The sequence below is a fragment of the Filicampus tigris genome, chromosome 6, assembly GCF_054856515.1.
Source record: "Filicampus tigris isolate MCC_2025a chromosome 6, RoL_Ftig_1.0, whole genome shotgun sequence".
Lineage (NCBI taxonomy): Eukaryota > Metazoa > Chordata > Actinopteri > Syngnathiformes > Syngnathidae > Filicampus > Filicampus tigris.
The window spans coordinates 28643759-28666223 of record NC_141222.1 but is presented as its reverse complement, the minus strand read 5'-3'; the positions used below and the strand labels follow the sequence as shown (position 1 = coordinate 28666223).

Here is a 22465-nt window from a genome sequence, read left to right as displayed (position 1 = left end):
TGGATGAAACATTGACTTACAAGTAGTCGAATGGGACTTTGTCATGCCCTTGGGGCGTCTGTATCGTATTTACTGGCACTAAGCAACTTTGATGAGGATGGGAGCAACCCTGGCACACCAAAAACATACAAATGTCCTGAATTGCTTTACGGCAAACGTCACTTCCTCCTTTCGCTGTAAGGACGGAAGTCGATTCGAACGTCTACGCGCTATCACCGGTGTCATGGCAGAAGCCCCAAAACAAACAAAAAACAAAAGTATTGTTTAAACCAAATGAGAATGATGACCTCGTCGCCATTCATCTTTCACACCGCCACTGGAAATAGAAATGTCATTCAGTTCAACTTGCAGGCCAGCGAGAGCTCAGGATTTCACCACACTACGCGCTGCGCTGGCGCGCATGGGAAATGTGGGTGACTTGTCAAATCACTAGCGCTTTTGTCCACAGGGCGCCGCCATAATCAACCAAAACTGACATGACACAGTGTTGCTCTGACACTACGATGTTGGTAACGATTTCTCGCGATAAATATGAATATGCAACACTTTATTTCATAAGTCTCCGCCAGTGTTTACATTTTCAAATGACCACTTCTACGGCATTGATAGACAATCACAAGCACAGCTATTTTTAGGCCCACGGCGGGCTACTCGATTATTTGGTCCTTGGGGGCTACTTGGTGCCAGCGGAAACCCCATTGGTGACCCGTGGCATTATTCATATTCTTTCGGGGAAAACGACCTGTATTGCTGAGAATACAACCTATGAAAGCGTATTGCTGCCACACCAGAAAAAAAAACAAAAAAAACATCCAGTATGATGTGATGAATTTCACATCGTCCAGTTTTAATTCAACTAAACTAAGAAATAATCATGCCATGGACTGGGAGAAGGGCAGAGTCATAACATCAGAAACCGATCAAATCAAAAGATGGCTCAAGGAGGCAATGGAAATAAGGAGGCGTGCAGATGGCGCCATCAACAGAGATGAACGAGGTGGCCGACATGCTCCCACACACCTGGGACGACATCCTCCAACGGCGGCGGAGGGTCAGAGCGCAGCCTCGATCGGGTCCGGGAGCCTTATTTGGACGTTTTCCCCCACCCGGTCAGCTGTTTTTAGACACGTCACCAGAAAGCAGCGACAGCTCCGAGAAAGGTTGCAGTGACTGCCCAAACTGTCAGCAAGGTAAGAGAGTTTTCTCTTCGCCAGAATAAGATCATTGTCGGAAAAAAAGAAATCTTAAATCTGCGTACGTTGGAATATTATGATGTCCTAAATCAAAGTTGAACAAGGGAAGAAAAGTCACATTTGAACAAGAGTATTTCAAAATTACAACTTTATTCTCACAATATAACGCTTTTTTGTAGTAGAAAGGACTTTATTATTTGTATTTATTTATTATTAAGAGAACAACAGTGTATATTCTACTCCCCCCGTGAAAAAAAACAAACAGATTTTGTTGTAAAAATACCAACTTTATTCACGCAGGGATGTCAGATTTATGCGATGATACGTCAAAACCAAATTCACACTTTTGACCACTGTTACTTCGATTTTTTTTTTGTTTTTTACAATATCATACAGTATACTACAAAATATAAATGATCTCAAACATAATCTTCAACTCTTATTGTATAATGTATATTATAATAATAAATACACGGCTACTTAAATAGTGTCTTGTTGATGCTGACAAATAAAATAGTAGTAGGTTCTGATAAGAGCTCTTCAAATAAAAAGTGTACGATAACACGGTTAAAGCGAACACAATGTTCCTTCATAGTAAAAACAAGAGTATGTACATTATCGCTAAACTATCAGATTTCACTGTACACATTTATGGACAATATTCATCGTTTACAAATCAACGCCGCAGTTTTCAAGGTTGAAGCAACAAAACACAAAGGTCTTTCATGACAACGGCTCAAGAGTTGGAAGCGAGTGACGTGAAGCGGAAAACACAAAACGACTTGTTCGCACATCAACTGTTGTTAAGAAGTAGATTGGAATTCATGTCTTCGACACCTCGAAGGAGAGTCAAGTCATGGTGGATAATCCCCCAGGAGAACAACTTCCCTTCTTTGTGTGTTTTGCGCAATCCAAAAGGATCAACTTGTAGCTTACAATGACACAATTCGCAACAACAGCTAATTAGCATTAGCAATGCAGCAGTGTAAGTGGAAAGCGTTATGGGCCATTCCCAAGCGGATATCGCTGCCACATCAGAAAAGGAAAAAAAAAAAAAAATGAAAAAAAACCCCCCCCACCTTTTGCATCACGTCATAACGCGAAATTTAACCTGTCTGATGAATTTCACGTCCGAACATGGCAAGTGTCACGTTTCGACACGGTCGCTTTCAAATTTTAACATAAGTTTTCACATTGGAACGTGACAAATTTCACGTTAAAACGTGATCGGTTTCACATTATGACGTAATAAGTTTCACGTTATGATGTCCTAAGTTTGACGTTTTAATGTGATAAGATTGCCACTTTAACGTGACAAGTTTCACGTTATGACAGTCATTTTCACGTTATGATGTCTTAAGTTTGACATTTTAACGTGATCCATTTTGCACTTTCACGTCATAAGTTTCACATTACGACGTGGTCGGTATTGACATTAAAACGACTTGCTAAGTTTGACTTTCGCATTGTGCAAAACAAAACAAAGCAATGCTTTTGGGTTTAGGTGACTGGCAGAGTTCTACGTAGGTATGTGTGTCTTTTTCTTTGTTTGTTTTTTTTTTAAATCTGAAAGCTTTTCAAATATTTGGCCTTATCTTTTTTACTGCGTTAGAGAAGGGAAACGTAGTTACGTAGCTAGCATCCTTGATTTATGAGGCAGGATGGCACCAGAGCGCTGCTTTTATCGACCTGAAGCTCCTCAACTCACTTCTAAACAGATCCTTGGCACCACGCTGCCACAAGATGACAGCAAAGTGCTACTTTTATCTAAATGAAGCCCCATAACTCACTTGGAAACAGTCCCTTGGCACCAGGCCGCCACCAAATGGCTGAAAAGCCTTTCTTTTGGCCAACTAAATGAAGCTCCTCAACTGACTTCAACGTAGTGCCTCGGCGCCACGCTGCACATGATGGCGCCAAAGCACTACTAGCTTTTGAAGAAAACACAAGAAATTAAATCGGTGAAAAGGCAAATGGTCGAGTGGCGAACATGCAGGGGAACGCCGCACTGCGTTCCAACAGCACTGGAATAAAATATAAGCGAGTCGTCGCGCGGGAAGCGGCAAGGATTTTTGGCGAGCGAGCGTCATACGAAGACCTTGGCCAGGGCGTCGGCCCCCGCGCTGGCGATGTAGCACTTGGCGGGGTGGAAGCTGACGTCATGGATGGACTCGTCAAATTTCTTGCGGTGGGCCGTGAACTCCTGCACGCACGTCTTGCTCGCCAGGTTCCACACGCGCACCGAACAGTCGTGGCCTCGACGACAAGAAAGAAAGAAAGAGAGAGAATGAAATAGGAGGACTCATTTGCCATTCTGCGAACATTTTGTTTTGTGTTTGGGTAAAAAAAAAAAAGTCGATTTTTTGAAATTGGTGGGGGAAAAAAAATCACGTTACTCCCCCTACTGTTGTGTGTTTCCTAAAATAGGTTTTTCTTATTTTTGGATGTCATTTTCATAGCCAGTTTTGGCAATGCTTTATTATGAAAACCAAGAACACAAAAACTTGAGTGGAAAAAAAGTCACCATTTCATGGACATTTTTGTTAGTGTGTATTTTTTATTATTTTAACAGCAGTTGTGTGTGTGTGTGTGTCACACAAAGACAGAAAATCTGTCTTTTGAGGGCTGATTTGGGGGGAGCGTATTATACATGAGAAATGATCAAATGACGGTATTGCGTCATCTTCTCACATGTTGGCCTGAGTGGAAAGTACTTATTTTGGAACAAAAAAGCGACGCAATGCTGCTTTAACGTATTGGAAACACTTTTTTCTTTTTTTTTGTACGTTTGTTGTGCCGAAGAATGAGAAGAGTTTGCGACTGGCGACTTACTTCCCGACATGAGGTAAATTCCGTTTGGATCCACAGCGAGACTGGTGACGGCGTCCAAGTGCGCCACCATGGAGTGCGCCAGCTTACCTGCGCCGAGATGCGAGACGCAAGAGCGCAACGTCAACACGAGCGACACAACAGCAAGACCACGTTGCGCTCGCCTGGCATCGGCACACACATCGGAGTTTTGTCTTGACTTTGCCCCTTCTCGACCTTGGCGTCAAATGTCAGGGGTGTTGTTTTGTTTTGTTTTGAGTTATTTTACTCCGTTATTGTTGGGGGAAAAGATAAAACCTGTGCATACCATTGTTGTGAATCTCCAAGCGTGCACGTTTGTAATAAAAAAATGACCAAATCCCAAAAAGTCGAGGTGTGTTAGGAGAGGATTCGTTCCAGTTGCCAAACAACAACCAAAACTTTGCCATTTATTTTTGCGTGCGCGGGAACGCCGAGGACTGAAGTCACGACTCGGTGAGCCGTGACGCGAAACGCATTGTAGCCAATGAAAATCACGGAGCCCTCTGATGTCCTTCTGGTGGGCTGTTTAGACCTCTGATGTCATTCTGGTCGTCCGTTTACACGTGAGGCCGTTTGCCCGCGACACGCAGCGCTTATACGTTCGTCAGAAGAGCCGTTTTGCCCACGTCGACGTCACGTGACTTATATGGAGATGGACTTCAGTTGTCTGCTGAGCACACGACTTGGGATTGTTTGTACACTTTCAGCAAGGCAAGAGCTTGATAAAAGCAAGCCGCGAGTGGTTTCAAACAACTGCACCCCATCTCCCATGTGTGGGCCGTGCCGTGCCGCAAGCGAACCCTTTTTGGACCATTTCAACGCTCCTTCAAGGCGCGACAAAGTACCCGTGTTGTTGTCAAAGAATCGGATGTGTCGGTCCTCCTGGGCCGTGATGCTGACGGGCAGCGTGGGGTGACTCAGCACTTTGTTGATTTGACAAGGAGCGTCTCAACAAGCAAAAGAAAGCAAAATGATCAATGGGCGCCCGACGCCAGCACGCAGGCAGGCGGCTCGCGTCGGCTCGCGTCGGCTTACCAGACGCTCCCGCCGCCTCCATCTTGAGGACCAGCTGCTGCGTCTCCATGTCCAAGACGCCAACGTGGCCGCCGGCGAAGGACGCCACCGCGTGGGCCGGCTCGCTGCCGGACACGTCCACCGAGGTGGGAACGCCCAGTTCTGTCGACGGACGCCAAACGCGACTCGTCAACACGGCGCGTGATCAAGTCGCACGTCAGCGCGGAGCAACTAGGCATGGGCTCATTTCCGTTTTGGCGGCGCAAGTCAAGGTTTGGATAGCCGCCAACTGTACAACTGCCAACTTTCTTTTTCCGCTCCTTCTCGACGAGTAGGGAGGGGAGGGTGAGCTGTTATAACACTGCAAACGCGGGCGTTGTTTTGCGGGGATTAATGTGCGTTGTCCTAAAGAACAAACAACCCCCCCAAAAAAGGTGTATATGTGTAGGTGCCGGCGGGTACTAGTTAGCCCCAGGGAGCCCACCGGTGCCTTCTAAAAACAGCTCACCAATGATGGGACACTGTGACTTGCTAAGAAGAATTAAAAGAGAAGAACGGTGTTTGCATGTATTTCTTCAAACTGAACACGGAACATGTTTTGTCTGTACCAAACATTCTATATTTTGTTTAAAAATAAAATAAGGGGGCCGCCGGGTGCTGTTTTTATTGACCCAAGTATTTGAAGAAATGGTGATTTTAGAGCTGTCATTTCAATACCACGATAGCAGCGTATTTCTGCTCGGCATTATCTTAGCGTCAGAATCTAAGATGGACCCATGCCTCGAAGCAACGGGACAAGATTTGCCCAAAATGCTCGAGAGCCTTCCGAAAAATGTCCACTCCAAATCCCCTTGTAGTGATTGATCGGGGAGTCGGGAATGAATGAACGATTGCCAATCGTTTGTCGTTCCCGAAGCGCGACATGGAAACATGCAACACGTAACACCGTACGTGTGTCACGGGTGCCTCAAAGCGACTCTTGACTAAAACCATCTGAACAGAAAATACTTTGGGTAAGACTTCAGGTCAACTTCCCAAATGATTGACTTATTTCCTTTTTTTTTAATTTTTTTTTTTTATAAATAAATGCAGCTTGCAAGGTGAACTAGTAGCCGACGGTTGGTCACTCCTGACTCCCTCTTGCTGTACATGTGAGCACCAAGCATGAAACAAATGAACCATTCCTCGGCCGGCCAATTCAATCGGACGATATCAGCACTTTTCAAATCGGCAGCAACAGAAAAAAGGTTGTCCGAGGTTTTTTTTTTGTTTTTTTGGGGGGAGTTTTTACACATTACAACATAGGACAAAAAACAGAAATCTGCCATTTTTTCCCTCTCTGTTGTAAAGTCAACCAAATACTAAACAAAACTGATACTACTTTTTCATGATCACTTTTTTAAAATGAATCAGTTGATTCATGGATTTTCTTCCAGCCTAAAAAAACCCCAACGTGTTGACAGGTCGAAACACGTTACCTCCTCTCCGGTTGAAAACGGCGAGCGACGGCGAGACGTCGGCGGCGTTCCACACACGTACGGTCCCGTCGGCCGAGCAGGAGAGGAGGCGATGGTGGGCGGAGCTATAGGCCACGCCCCACACGGCATCCGTGTGTCCGCGCAGCACCCCCCGCTGGACCGAAAGCTCTGCGCACACCCGAAAAAGACTTTTCTTCATGACAGACCGACATTGTGGCCTTGCCACATGGCAGAGCCAAATCCAAAGCTTAAAGTGGACAGTCAACCCACGCCTATTTTTTTCCAAGAATATGTTCTATGCAAGCCCACTAGTTAAAACAAGGCACTCTGATAAATATTGCGCTTACGGCTGACCTGTTTTCTGAAGCTGAGCCGTGATTAGTCGCTACCTGAGCAGTTGTGATGTCATTTTCAGTCGACAGAATGGCCGCCCCCTGAGATGGCGAAAAACGGCTGGATTTACTCTTATTCCACAATCGCAATATTCATCCGAATGCCGTGTTTCAACGAGTGGGCCTGCTGGGAAAATATTCTTGAAAAAAAATATGTTAGGGTTGACTTCCTCTTTAAGCAAAAATAATGACCTCAAATTCAAATTGATAGACATTTATAATTCAACAAAAATGTTTTTAAAAAAGGAAAAGTAAGTGAAACTACAGATCATGTGTATAAAACTATAATCCCATCCAAAAATGTCATTTGTTTGTTGTCTTTGTCAATTAATCTCATGCATGAGTGTTGGGGGTTCAGTTCAAATGGATTCATTTCCAGTATTGGGGTGCATCGCTACAGAAGGGAGGCCACGCGGCCATTTGAGAATTGTACTTTACTTGACACAATGGTGACCTTTTCCAATCTTGCACTCGACAAATACTCCATACATACATTTTTTTTCAAAAACAACTCCTAAAAGTACAAAAAGCTGCCTCCAGTGGCATTCAAGTTCAAGACGGACCATTTGAGAGAGAAGCAAAAAGAGACACTAAGATGTTTTTGCCTGACTTTTTTTGGAAAAATAAAAGGCAGATGTAGCACTGGAGGAGAACAATTGGGATTGACATACTCAGAAAACATGCTGCCAATCATGAAACTTCACCAGGGACACACGACGGTGAATACACCTTCCGTCCGTCGGTGGGTCGGACGGAATGCCTTCCTCTGCAAATACGTACTTGCGGGCTAAATGCTATAAACATAGCATTTTTTCCCCAATAACGCAAAAGGGTATGCGCATGCGCAAGTCAATACGTCCGAAGGTATTTGCAGGTCCGAAATGTTTACTCCACACTGGCAGCTCCGCGTTTCCGGGACTGTCGTCCTGAATGTGCAAGCGCAAATACAATCGGAGGTAGGAAATTAGCAGAGCTGGGCACTTGACCCTTTTTTGCCGAGGTCCGACCTCTGTCCGCGACCTGGGTACCCTTCCGTCCTTATTCATACAAACTCTCGTCCTCCGACCCCCTTCGTCCTCGTCCTTTTAAAGCGCTTCTGTCCTTATATTCCGTCGATCCGCGCAATCTCCCCCACAAAAACCCTCAGTGCACTTATAAACATTGTTTACTGGTCATTAGCTGTCTAATTTCCTGTGCACATCCACTTACCGGCTGGGAGTATCGTGAGTGGATTGAATTGTTTACAAATACTTAACAAAGAACGGTTTGAAGTGGAAAACCGTTTTTTCTTTCTTTTTTTTTTTTTTTTTAAATTTAAAAGGTGCGACAGCATCGAATCGAACCTAATCGAATCGTTCCATTTTCAAATGTATCGAGATACGTCTAGAATTGTCTTTTGGAATTGGCAAACTGACAGTACTGACAAATGCATTCAAATGTGTGTAAAAGAACAACAAAAAAGTCAATGCATCATACACTATGGAACTGAGCCACACCAAATCGAATCGTAATCGTAGTCGAACCGACTGGTTCCGCTTTCAAATCGAACCGTCCTTGAATCGTTTTGCACCAGACATATCGAAAACCGTATCGAATTGTCTTTTGTGGAGAGATGCACAGCTCTAGTCATCATTGAAATCACGATTATTCAAACGATCCTTTATTTTTTGGTACAAAACAAGAAAATGTTTACGCTGAAAAAATATAAAGACAAATAAATGCACGTAGGTTCCTTGTGGACCAAACAAAATGTATACAATTAGTTATTATAAAATTCTTCAAAAGGTGCTAATGTATACATTCAAGTATAATTCTCTTGTGTAAACAAACAGTGCCTTGGCTAGAAATGAATATTCATCATCGTTTTTTACGTCGATGTTAATTTTGTCATCGTGGAGTGTAATAATCGCACTTGTAATTGAATTTGAATGAATCGCACAACCGTACGCGGTGTCATCATTTTGCTCCCCAGAAAGCGAGAGTCTATTCTCGATGACATTTTTACAAGACGCCCGCCGCCGCTCCTTTCCGGGAACACTCGGGTAACATTGCCGCATATCCGGCGAATTTGGAGAAACGACGTGCGATCGCGCCAGATTTATAGCTCCGATGACTTTGTTTCAAGATCGATGCCAGAAAAGAATCTTCGTATGTGTGTTGCTCTGTACGCAGATCATCAGGACACTCTGTTACTAGGTAACAGATTAGAAAAGAAAAAAAAAAATCATTGACGATTTGGAAAGTGCCTATGTGTGTAGCAGGCCTTAGATGTCGCTTTTTTTTTTTTTTTAACCCGCCCCCAACCCGACACCGCCGAGGTAGCGTACCGTAGGAGTCGTAGGGGTCACTGTTGTGGCTGGGCACGTTCCAGCTCTGGATGGTTCCGTCCATGCCGCCGCTGAAGCACTGCTCGCCGCTGCCGCTCATGGTGACGCACAGAACGGCGCCACTGCCAAGGACACACGGACGAGCGAAAGCTTCATCAAAGGTGTCAGCGCGCGCTCGACCGACCGACCGACCGATTGCTGGACGGACTCGCCTGTGAGCTCGGAAAGTGTAGATGGGCTCCACGTCCACCGTCGCGCACCTGAACACACACAGCAGACCTGAGGTGAGACCACTTGCCTTGTCATTTTCATCGGACGTGACAAACGTCGGCGTCAAATCACACGCCGGACAACAAGGGCAGGGGCCCACATTGGGCCTTTGGGAGCCCCGTTGTGGCGCTTCCCAATATTCCCACTTAGCATTGCCAGGGTGATTATTTCACATTTAGCGTCATTGTAAGTTCAAATTGCATTCACTGGTGTGACTGTGATTTTGGGCTTTGAGAAAAAGTGACGTCAGAACCGCGGTTGCGATTTTTTTGGCCATTTGCGTCAGCCTGCTTTGTTCAAAAGTGATCAGTACGAACGGCAACTGGGTCAGCATTTTTGCGTATTGGCCTGCCTTTGAAAAGTAGTCCGACGGCTCTTGCCTGGCAGTTTCAGGCGCTGGCTTGGCGGCTAGCTGCTAGCCGCTAACGCCGGCCACAGGTACCATACTGTATAATGTCAGCGCAATGCATTTGAGGTTTTTTTTTTTATTTTTTATTGTTGATGTCTGGATGACGTCGCGCCGATGTCGGTGGCAAAGGTTTGTGAGCGCAAAACATGAACCGAGCTCCAATGACATCCGGGAAGTAATTCGGGTTTGTCACGCAAAGCATAAACAAGGGTCGCTGCGCCGGTCTTGACTTGTTTTCCTGCCGGTGCGCAAAAGAACATCCCCCCCAAATTCCACGAGCATTTTATTCTAATTATTATTTTTAATCAAGGTACTCGAATGAGCTCTTGTCTGACGGTAGGCAGTGACACGACAGCAGCCGCAGGCCAGTGTTAATGTTGAACCCTGTAAAGTTCTCAACTGGTCGCTGGGGACTATTCAAAGAGGAACTTTTTAAAAAGTTGGCTCACGTGAGAAGGTTATGAACGTACAGTAGATTTCTTCGCTGAAACATTATTTACAGACCGACAGGTAATGACTTTTGTGTGGCCGACGTTGATATTTGTCAGGAGAAATGTTCAATAAGTGATTACTCTGCCAATTAACGAAAAAAAATAAAATAAAATAACCATAATGGCTACAATAAAGGCTCTTTTGGTCTAGTAGTGCCTACAACCACAAAATATTGAAGATTGTGAGGAATACAAATGTGACTGTTTTGCAATACTCTGTCCTTTAGTATTTGTTTCAATTGGCAGATCTTTTCCCACCAATTATAGTTAATCATTGTTTCAGTGCCATTATTTGTGTCTTCTGTTGCCAGTTGTTCATGTGAAAAAGAAATGTGCACCGATGGCAAACATGAACAAAACGAAGTCAGCCCATAAAGTGGGCCAGCCGATGAATGGGTGGGGCCCTAGTATTACTAGTAGTACTATAATGAAGATACGGGGCCAGTAGCGGTTGGTTGTGACAGAGTGGGCCAAATTTGGCCCATCTTCCAATGGCTGCGTGCCGGACCCCGGCCAACGAAAAACCTGTTGCACAAGCGCAACGACACCACCGGTGTTGACGCTGCTTTCGAGGCGTCTCACTTTTTGGCAGGTGCGGTCTTGTCGAGGTTCCACAGTTTGAGGGTGCCGTCATCGGAGGCGCTGACCAGGACCGCTTCCACCGGGTGGAAGGCCAGGCCGCGCAGGGCATCGAAATGGCTGCGCAGCGTGAACTTGCCGTTCCACGTCTTCCTCAGCGCGTCCTGACTGCTGCTCATCTGCACAACAACCGGCCGCCGCCTTTGTTAGGGTTCAACAATCCGAAAGAAATGCGACCAAAGCCCTCCCCTCGATGTAATATGCCGTGATTTCTTTTGTTGTTCTCTTCCCATGTGCTTTTTAACAAGCACTAGCGTCCCATCCCTATTATCGATCCATTGATTTTGCTCCATCCAAAAGTGGGAGGCACATATAGAAACTGTTGCCTGCACCTGATTTGGATGTAAAACCCTCAAATTCAAGATGAAAGCCTGCACTTAAGCACATGTTGTCGCGCTCATTTCTGACCCACGGCGGCGCTGTCCGCAGCCGCAATCGTCTCCTCGTCCCAAAATTGGGCCTGATTACGCGGTGACATCTTCAGGCAACGGCCTTACCTGGTAGGTGAGGCCGTCAGCCTCATTGGCGACCGTCAGGCCGGCCAGTTCTCCGAGTCCCAGCTCACCAACGACCTCCTCGTCCGCGCCGACCAGAAGGAACGATTTCCCGGGAGACGGCGGGAAGGCGGCGCCCTCTACGGGAAGAAACATACGGAACCTTTTGCCGCTAAAGTCATCATGACACTCATTATGATTGCATTGGGGGAAAAAAAAAAATCAATCAATCAATACATTCATTTGTGAAACCCCAAATGCTTGCGTAAGCAGTGACACCAATACCGATTAGCGTTTTCCATGAAAAATAGGGGTTGGCTCCTCCAAAAATCTTAAAAAGTGGGGAGTAGTTAAGGGATTTTGATCAAGTGGACTGTCATAACATCTCTCCATATACAGAGCGATGAAGCGGGAGGGAATGAGCAAATGATTCCAAACACGACCTCTGCTTGGCAACCGGCAAAGTTCACAGCTGATTGGCCGACCGCCTACCATCCACTTCCCGCTCGCCGAGGGCGGGCCGGGCCGGGGGTGTCGCCGGCGGCTGCGTGGAGGGCAGGTCCTCGCCGTCGCGCAAGTTAGCCAGCATGTCCTGCAGCGTCGAGCGGTTTGGGCCTGAAGACAAACAAAGACGACTGGTGCATTTGCAGGTGTCGCTTACAAGAAGAGGAGGAAGAAGAGCAAGAGGAAGAAGAGGGAGAGGAAGAAGAGGAAGAGGAAGAGGAAGAACAACAACAACTTACGCTTGACACCCTTCTTGCCGCGACGCTCCCTCCGGTACTCCTCCTTCAGCTGCGCAATCACGCCTGCGTCTACGTCCCACGCTAACTCCGCCTCATTGTCTGCAACAACACGTTAGCATAGTTAGCTGAGCGTTCTTGTGCACGAGATGAACGCTGCACTCCAATAATACAATCAACACGTTAGCATAGTTAGCTTACCATAGCTGGCATAGCATCCCTGCGCGCAACATGGACTCCTTTCTCGAATAAAATAATCAACCATACAATCAACATCTTAGCACTGTCGCCTTAGCATCTCTGCATGGAAGATGGATGCCTTTCTTTAATAATATCATCAGCACGTTAGCATAGCTCGCTTAGCATCGCTGCACGCAAGTCGGACGCCACCCTTCAATAATATAATCAACAAATTACCATAGCTATCTTAAGCATTCCTGATCACAAGATGGACGCCACCCTTCAATAATATAATCATCAAATTACCATAGCTATCTTAAGCATCCCTGAATGCAAGATGGATGCCTCACTGTACTGCGACATGCAGTACACAACACACAACACCTTAGCAAGGTTAGCATTCCAGAGTACCAAACTCCACAATCCTCAGTAAAACTCATTATTAGGAATGGGCCAGATTATTCTAAATATCAGGAGGAGGTCAAAACATTAGGACCATGTCAACATTTATGGAACAGATCCCAATATCAAAATATGAGGCAACCACCCGTCAGAATATTAGGATCTAGTCACATTAATAGGAACCGGTCAAAACATTACAATATTCTCAGAATATTAGTTCCGGGTCAGAATATTGAGAACAGATGAAAATATTCCCAGTCCAAATATTAGCAACAGGACAGAATATTAGGAACAGGTAAGATTGTTCTGAACTGGCCAAGATATTGGAAAAGAGAAGACTTGCCAGGAAGTGGTCAGAACATTAGGAACAAGTCCAAATATTAGCAACTGCTCAGAATAATAGGAGATGGTCAGAGTATTTGTTCGAATTCCGATTTGACAAACAGCTGTGCGTCTCACCCCACTGGCCGCCGTCCTCTCCGCCATGCGCGTCGTGGCTGGACAAGAAGTCGAAACCCTTGAGGGCCTCCTCGGCGTCCGGGTCGCCGCTGATCTCGGAGGTCGTCGATGACGGCGTTGGCGACTGTTTCCTCCTCACCATCTTTTTCCGATTTTCAGAATAAGAATGCGACAAAGGCATGTGCGTGTGTGTGCGTACGAGCGTCTTTCTTTTACGTCAAGCACGCTCGTGTCCCGCCCGCTGCCGCTGCCCCCCTCGTCCTCGTCGCTGAAGTCGGCGGCGGTGTTTTCGATTAGCTCGAAGACCTCCAAGATGGTGGCGGAGTGGGAGGAGTCCGCTCTTTGGGAGAAAAATAGTCACGTGAACGTGAAGGGGAAGTCAACCCATCGTTGTTATATGTGAAATGTGCTGCTGTTCCACTTCAGTCTACAGAGGGTGCGTATTATACATAGGTACCTGGACAATTACCAACATTTGTTAACATTGTTTAGACGTAGAGTATATTAGTAAGGGTTGTGATGTCCTTTCATTCCAATATGATACGGTGTGTAGAGAGTCCAATGGATCATGCAAGGGAAATTAGATATGCGCAATGTCTAACGCTCTATATGTAACAAATTGCAAAATCTGGAATGAGGTGGCATGAGTTGATCCTTTTCAAATTGAAAAAGTGAATACGTCAACCATTTCCAATTTGGTGCTTTTATGTTTTGAGATCATTTGAAATGTTGGCGATGGGAATCTCGCATACTAAATTCCCAAATCGCCTTCAAAAGCCCGATGGCTCTTACCTGGCCACGCCCCCTCGGCTCCTGTCAACCACGCGGTCTTGCTCCGACCCGACGTCGCGCTTGCGTGTCTCTGGCGTCTCCTCGCCGTCGGCGTCAAGGCCCAACAAGGCACGCACACGCCGAGACTTCACGTCCAAGATGGCGTCCGTGTAGCCCACTTCCTGTAGGTACCTGACACACACGTCAGACGCCATCTTTGCTTTCGGCATCATCATCGACTGAGCAATTCATCGGTCGGTCGGTTTTGTGGGCCGATATTAGCTCTTTTCCAAAGACCAGTGTTTTGCTGACTAAACGACGATATTTTCTTACTCTCTCATGAAACAATTAATGCTGTTCACTGTTGAGTCAACCAAAATGATGTACTTGTGCCGCTTGTCCACTAGATGAAGCTCTGACTCCAATCATTCCATTATCCCAGCCGCTTTACCCATGAGAAAAAAAAAATCCCATCTGTTGTAAAGTTCAACAAATCTGATAGGGCAGGGGTGTCAAACTCATTTTTGTTGCGGGCTGCATAATTCTGATTTCACTCCCAGGGCCGAATGTATGATTGCCTTATACGCAACTAATTGATGAATCACTAGTTATGAAATCAGAAGCCAACAAAGCTTGTTCAACTATTTTTCAAATGTATCTTAAAGGAAGGATTGGTAACAAATGCTTGAAATATCGAATATGTTGTGAAGACGATTAAAAAAAAACAAAAAAAAACATGTCAAGTCAACACAAGTGATTTGTCTTCGCGGGCCACGTAAAATGATGTTGGGGGCCCCCAAGCCTTGACTTTGACACCTGTGCGACAGGGCAAAGTATTCGGTCAGAATCAGTCAAATGTTCTGCCTGTATGTCACATCCAAGCACTGACAGACCGCAAAACAAGTCATTTTAGCAATTAGCAGAGCTGGGCAGCGAGCCTCCGTCCCCGGTTTCCGTCCTGCGAAATCAGCGGACCCACGCGGTCCGGGCCCGTCCTTCGCCGGCGACAGCCAATCGGCGTCGATGACATCATCTTTACGTCACACGCAGGTGCCAAACAACGAAAAAATCTCAAACAAAAACAACAGACACACACGCAGAGCGTGGCGATCGGTGAAATAAAAAAAAATGGGGCACACGTCATTGTGTCTGTGGGACCGCAAGGTACACAGCGCACCCTTTTATTTTTTATTGTTTCCTTACTCGACCGCGTGTCAGGAGTGCGGCACCTGCATGTGACGCGGTATCGGTAGAGTCCGTTATCGACACCGGTTGGCAGACTCCGACCGACTGGGACCACCTGGCTCGATTGAATATGCAGGACGGAAACCGAGGACGGAGGGTCGCTGCCCAGCTCTGGCAATAACATATATTTCTTTAAAAAATTGTCCTTTTAATCGGTTACCTGAACTTTATTCTGCCAACTATTTTTTTTCTGCCTGCATCGGACTACTTTCCTATAAGACATTTTATAACGTTTTTGATTTCGTGACACTCATTTTCTCAATACATTGCAAAGAACTATCTCTTAACATTATCGCGAACATTAGCTTCCAAAGTTAGCTTCCAACAATGGCTTTCCATATTAGCTTCTGATGTTGGCGTCCAATGTTACCTTTAATTTTTCCAACATGGGCTCCAACATTAGCTTTAAGATTAGAGTCTGATGTTAGCTTCTGATATTACCTCAAACATTACCCACTAATCATCGCTTTTGAAGTTAGCTGCTAATGTTAGCTTCTGACCTTAGCTTCCAATGTAACCTTTAACAGAAGAACTTCAGCTTCTGACGTCAGCTTCAACATTAGCTCTAACACTGACTTTCACTGTTAGTTTATTAAACCTTACTTACAACAATAGGTTCACAAATTAGTTTCCAACATTCCGGCTAACATTACCTTCCAACACTGGCTTCTGAAGTAACCGTCCAATTTGACCTCTAACGTTAGCGGTATGATGACCATTAGCTTCTGAAATGAGTCTCCACATTAGCTTCCAACATAACCTCGAGCGTTAGCAGAAACTTTCTGGAAATGACGACATTAGCTTCCGGCGTTAGCTTCCGGCGTTAGCTTCCAACTAGGGCTGTGCAATTATATGTTTGCGATTATATGTTTGCGATAAATTTCAGGTCAATCATAGGCCTATTGATCAGCTGTGAGCGTATTTATTTGATCAAACAAGGCAGAAAACAGCGTTTCGAGTGCGAGCCACTCGCGAGCAAGCAAAAGTTGTCCTCTGCTGGCCTATAACACCATGATACATTTTTTTCACGTTTATTGTGTTTCTGTTTTTTTTTACATTTATTGTAATGTTGAGTGAACATTGTTTTAATGTTTTTTTTATGTTCATCTTTTACAGCACTCTATATGTTTAAAAAATGTTGAAATACTCTCCAGTCTCCAGACGAGATGAAAAAATATACCGTGATCTTTTTATTTTATTTTATTTTTTTTTTTACTATTTCGCCCAGCCCTACTTCCAACATTAGCTTCAACTGATTTCTTTTCCTGTAACAGACCATGTCAGGCTATACTGTTAGCATCATTGGCTACATCTCATTTGACGAAGGAGTGGATTAAACAAGAAAAAGGTTCAAGATAGACAAAAGATGAATCATTGTAGAATAGCTATAGTAATTCTCCCTTCTACGTTGTTGTCAATTAACATTCTTACTTTGTTTTGGGGTGTTATAAAAAGTTCAGACTGACCTTGGTGGCAAGAAGCAGCTCGTAAGTCATCGACTAACTTCAGTGTCATTTGTTCACGCGTTGAGACCACCCCCAGTACCAGCATGTGCCATCCATTTCTTAGTGCCAACCACAACAAGCCTCCTTTCTCTCACCAACTCTCTCTCTCTCTCTCTCACACGCACACACACACCCACACACACACACAACCACACACACACGCATGCACGCACACGCACACCCCCCCCACACACACACTCACAGACACACGTTTGTGAGGAAATATCTTAAAGTCGGCATACAGCGTTTGACTCATAATTTCAAAGCATTTCCGGGTGTGTACGTGTATTTCCCCTGATGGAGGCAGCTCTTCATTACTAGGTAGCCCAATTAAGCATTTTAGTGGATCAGTGCATGTGGTGCATGCAGTGGGCTCACTAAATGATTACAAATACCCGCCGGCTCCCACAATGGCAACTTTGCAGAACATTGGAGTGTTTGCCGCTCATCAGACGTGATAAGAAAAGATGGACGCCACAATCCAAGACAATCAATACCTTAGCATGGTTAGCTTAGCATTCCTGCGCACACGATGGGCGTCAAACTCCAATGATACCATCAACAGGTTAGTACGGTTGGCTTCGCACACAATTAAGATGATCAACATAGTTAGCTTAGCCTTCCTGCAAACAAGATGAATACTGCAATCATACCGCCAAAAGGTTAGCTTAGCAGTACAATGCACTCAATACATTAGCAAAAGTAACTTAGCATTTCTGCACAATACGGGCAGTGCACTCCAATAATACCGGCAACAGGTCAACATGCTTATCTTAGCATTATGATACGAGTAACACATTAGCATAGGCGGATAAGCATTCTTGCACAATGCGGGACACCGTACACCACTTATACCGGCAACAAGTTAGCATGGTTAGCTTCGCATTACAATAAAAATCAACACATGGGCACAGGTAGTTTAGCATTCCTGCACCCAATATGGAGGCCGCACGATCAACACAATCAGATACCAACTCTAGTAATGCTATTAAATTAAGCTAATCAGCGCTAACGCTGCAGCTCTGCTTACCTTTTGCCTTTGCCATGATTGTCTTACACACTGTAAAGTCTAGAAAATCGCTGATCTTCAGCCAGCCCATCTGCTGAGTCATGCGCATGGGCAGACCCACTCGGTGCGAGGGTGGGATTATGTAAATTAGCCCAAGTGTGTGTGTGCGTGCGTGCGTGCGTGCGTGCGCGCGTACTGACTGTGTGAGGAGCTGCCGTCCTTGCTTCCAGCTCAGCTGATGTCTGCTGTTTAGAGGAGTGTGCGTGTCCACTTCGTTGGCCTCATCTGACACACACACACACACACACCCACACACGCCCACACACACACACACACACACGCACACGCACACGCGCCCAAGACAGAATGTTAGTGGTTGTGATGATGAAGATGACCTCCTTTTTCTCTTCCTCCTTGTTGGTCCAGATGTGTCCACACATCACACGCTTGAGTGGGAGTACATTTGAATTGGACACTTCTGGAAACACTCGCTCGCACACACGCACACACACAAACACACACACACAGTGCGTGTCTGTCACCTGAATCGTAACTGGGTGCTTTGACGTCTCCTTGGATCAACTCTGTGCCATACTTGAGTTTGTGATGTTTGGATCTACAGAGACACACATACAAAGAGGATGTCGTGACATTTGTGTTCACACATGGTCTGTCTGGTCCACACATGAGGATTTTCACGCAAGGTTTTAGTGAGTAAAGGGGAAGTCATTCCATTATTCGACATTTTCTGGCCTTCTAGTTCAAGCCATTCCTTATTGGAAGCGCAAAAAAAAGTGCAGCCCAGCAAAAAGATCAGTGGTGATTGATCAATTGAAATGGCTACAACTCCAAATATTAAATATCTCATATTCAAAAACACACTCACGTCATGGCTTTTTTTTTTATTTAATTTTTTTTACATTTTTGATTGAAACAAGCACAGCTTTTGGTGCTACTTTATTGCCAACCTATTGTGAACAGTTTTCCCTGAGAAAATCTGTATTATTCACGCATGATTTTGTTTGTCTGATCGGCTTTCCTTGTGTGAAGTTTGTCGATGTTCAAAGGGGAAGTCAACGCAAACATTTTTTTTCAAGAATTATGTTCTATGCAAGCCCAGTAGTTGAAACAGGGCATTCGGATAAATATTGCGCTTGTGGAATCAGTGTTCATCCACTCGTTTTTAGCGTTTTCGTCTTCTGTTGAAAATGACTTTAAATGACTTGACTGAAAATGACATCGCAACCGCTCCCAACGACCAATCACGGCTGACCCGCTTTCTGAATCCGAGCCGCGATTGGTCGTTGTGAGCGGTTTTGATGTCATTTTCAGTCGACACAAGACAAAATGGCAGAGACAGAGATGGCTAAAAACAAGTGGATGAACACTTATTCCACAAGCGCAATATAGCCCCCCAGCTAAAAACGAGTGCACTTTGCTGCTTCACTTCTATTCCACAAACGCAAAATGAATCCAAATGCCGTGTTCCAACTCGTGGGCCTGCTGGGAACATATTCTTGGAAAAAAAGATGTTTGGCTTGACTTCCGCTTGCATAAAATATATACGGTAGTGAAGGTTTATAATAATAAAGTGGGGCCCGTGTGAAAGCCACACGTCTCCGATGTCAAATGATTTCGCAATGATGTTTCTATCCGCGTCAGGGGCTGAGAAATGAATTCTTTTGCAGCTTCAGGCTTTGGAGGGTGATTGGAAAGTCGCCCTTGGGTTTTTGCCAGATGTTTGGCCAGGCACTTTGGGCCCGGTAGCTCACTTTGAGCTTGATTGTTGTCATGCTTTTGTGGAGCGTGGCGCGACCCCCGCCAAGGACCCCGCGTGCGTGCGCGCGCGCGCCGACCTCTCCTGTTTGAGCGCGTACTCCAGCATCCCGATGCGTCTCAGCAGGTCTCTCTTCAGGTTGCGGTGACCTCGCCGCTCCCCCTGCAGGAAGGCGATCTGAGCCTGAGCACACGACACATCACAGAAGGACTCGCGTTGTGCAGGAAGACGCCACGTTGTTTCATGTTGCTACTTGATGACTGCTCATGCGCTTTGCAAAGGCTTCCATCAAATTTGCATTTCCTTGCATTTCGTCCAGCGCTAACTTGCGACTGACGAGTTTTTCCCTTTCTTTTGTTTTTTGTTGACAATGACCTCATTTGCAGCAGCGGGTTTATTCTGGGAGCAGCGGCGCCACTTTTGGACCGCTTGTGAGGCTTCTCAACAACATCAAAACATTTCCAGTCAATGATTAAAAAAAAAACGAAACGAAAACCCGCATTGCACCTCAAGTGACGATACAGGACTACCAAATATGCGTAACAAATTCGAGCAATTCATCAATTAATCGACTAGATTCAAACGAATCAACTATTTAGATTGTCGATTCATGGTTTGAAGTCCTTCGGTCGTTGGGCCAATACCGATTGTTAGTAGTCAGGGAGGCTGATGATTGTGATTTGGAGCCAATATTCATTTGCGGTCAAAGGGAAAATATTGGTGTCAACTCTATTTTGAACAATACAAACACCAACACGTGACTTTTGTCAGTTTTTAGATTTGCAATATATTGTTTTGTTTTTTTCTTAGAAACATTAACGAATGCATAACAATGTATACAATGACTTGATTCATCTATTGTTTCATTTTATCGTAAAATGACAATTCATATGACGTTCAGATTCATAGAATTGGTTTGTCTTCAATTCAAAACAAAAGAAAGAGTGCAGCGTCCCCCACATTTTGGCTTTGATGCAGCAAAGAACCCGGTTTGAAACGGATCTCATAATGGTGCCGATAATCGGGCCTGCCATTGACCCGTCTATCACTTGTGGAAAATTTGGGAAAGTGCATTCACTGATGCCAGGAGTAAGCGTCTGACAGCAAGTAGTCCGATTGGCAGAGTCCACTGGGCTATGCGCAGAAGCTCATGGGAAATGAAATCCCGAGATTCCACACAGAGAGTCAGCCGTGCGCTGCCGCTCTTCAACTCAACCGTCCCTTTAACGCGCGGAACATTTCCAGAAGCTTTCTGCTGGAAATGTCAAGGTCCCATGCCTGCCATCTACTATTTCGATATTGTTTTTCTAATCGTTGGGGTCCGTTGATGGGGTTCGCAAGTGAATTTGGGTTGGAAATGCCCACAGTGGTCTTTTCAAGCTTTTCTTTGTCACCTTCATGTCAAGCCCCACCCACACATTGAGTGATTTGATAACATGGGTGCCCTAGGCAGCGAGCCTTCATAAGCTTTTGAGGCTGCGCAGACACCGTTTTGTACTTAATCACAACGAATAAACTGTATTATTCACATTATGTGTAGCTAGCCAGGCTGCTTTCATGGAGAACAAAAGGAAGAGGAGAATATTTACAGTTGAGAGGCAGAAATTCTGATGATTTGGATCATTTTAAGTTCAACAAGGTGTCCGTCCAATGGATTAATCGATGAGCAAATTGGCCGTCGATTAACTTGAATCGTGTCGCCTCTCACGTGTACTTGTATATCTGCTTGGCAGACACACCGTTGTGTTGAGCCACTTGTGTTGATGCTCCCTGCAAGCAACTTGCATCACGTCACACCGAAGTCGCCTTGAAATGTTGCACAATTCCTAACACCATTGAATGAAACGCGCACATCGATGTCAGACAGAACCGCGAACGACATGAGCGGATCGGAACGTGTGTTGTTCCCTTCGGCGTCGCACTGTGCGACGCAGCGGATCGTTTTGCACATTGATAAATGAATTCCATGCTCGCTTCACAAGCGGTGCGCGTCACCGTCACGTTTGGCGCCAAGGCGACGCAGCAGCAACACCAACCGTGAACGCGGACCAAAGTACAAATGTTCATTTCAATGTCGACTTTAGCGACAGCCGAACTCATCGTTGGTTCCTCTGGAGTCCGCGGGAGGTTCTGGCAGTGACTTAATCGGAACCTTTGCTCACCGGTGAGCTCGCGCAAATCCACTCCGCCGGTTTTTCAATCAAGTCCCTTCCGTGTGACGTCAACAGTACCTGCAGTTCGGAGCGCTCCAAGTCCCACTGGGCCCGATGCACCTCGTGACGGGCCCACTCGTGCTGGAGGAAGTGAAGGATGCCCGGGATGCTGTACTGAGCCCGGGCCGCCTCTCCGTCGCCGGGCTGCGCGGCTTTGGCGCCGCCGCCGCCGCCGCCCCCGCCGGCCAAGCCGAGGAGCACCGCGGGGCCCGCCTGCTCGTCCATAGCCGGCTGGCCGGTGTCCGGAGAGGGGCCTCGCGGCTTGCCTAAGGCTGGCGGCGGCCACGGGGGACCCTGGCCTGGTTCCGTCCAGCCGCCGTAGGCTGACAGCGATGCTCGCGCTCGCTCGGGTTCCGAACCTCGGAAGACGTCGTCAAGCTAGCGAGCGGAAACTACGCCACGACAACACTACCGGTTAAGACTTTCAGAGTAACGCTTGCTTTACAAAATAAAAGTAAATTCAAAGTCGCAATCGTGAAACTGAGCACGTTAACACGTGGAATTGATCACGTTACAACGCGATAATGGACTTTCTTCCTATCATTAGTATTAAACCTTTCCTAAACCAGAGAGATGCTGTTTTTTTGCAGTTTTGCTCTAAACGACC

The 22465-nt window shown here is 45.8% G+C and overlaps 1 protein-coding gene across 1 annotated transcript; it reads right to left on the bottom strand.

The window, feature by feature from the left end:
* Nucleotides 1-1459: 1459 nt before the first annotated feature.
* LOC147146635 (striatin-like) lies at nucleotides 1460-22399 on the bottom strand. The gene is made up of 18 exons (XM_086032974.1): nucleotides 21877-22399; nucleotides 19725-19828; nucleotides 18411-18484; nucleotides 18069-18153; nucleotides 14131-14301; nucleotides 13555-13678; nucleotides 13339-13480; nucleotides 12301-12399; nucleotides 12050-12172; nucleotides 11561-11697; nucleotides 11007-11182; nucleotides 9467-9514; nucleotides 9255-9376; nucleotides 6536-6703; nucleotides 5079-5219; nucleotides 4889-4990; nucleotides 4026-4112; nucleotides 1460-3449 (listed from the first exon to the last, which is right to left on the bottom strand). The coding sequence occupies exons 1-18, from the start codon at nucleotides 22081-22083 to the stop codon at nucleotides 3280-3282; spliced, it is 2280 nt and encodes a 759-aa protein (XP_085889100.1). The 5' UTR covers nucleotides 22084-22399; the 3' UTR covers nucleotides 1460-3279.
* Nucleotides 22400-22465: the final 66 nt, after the last annotated feature.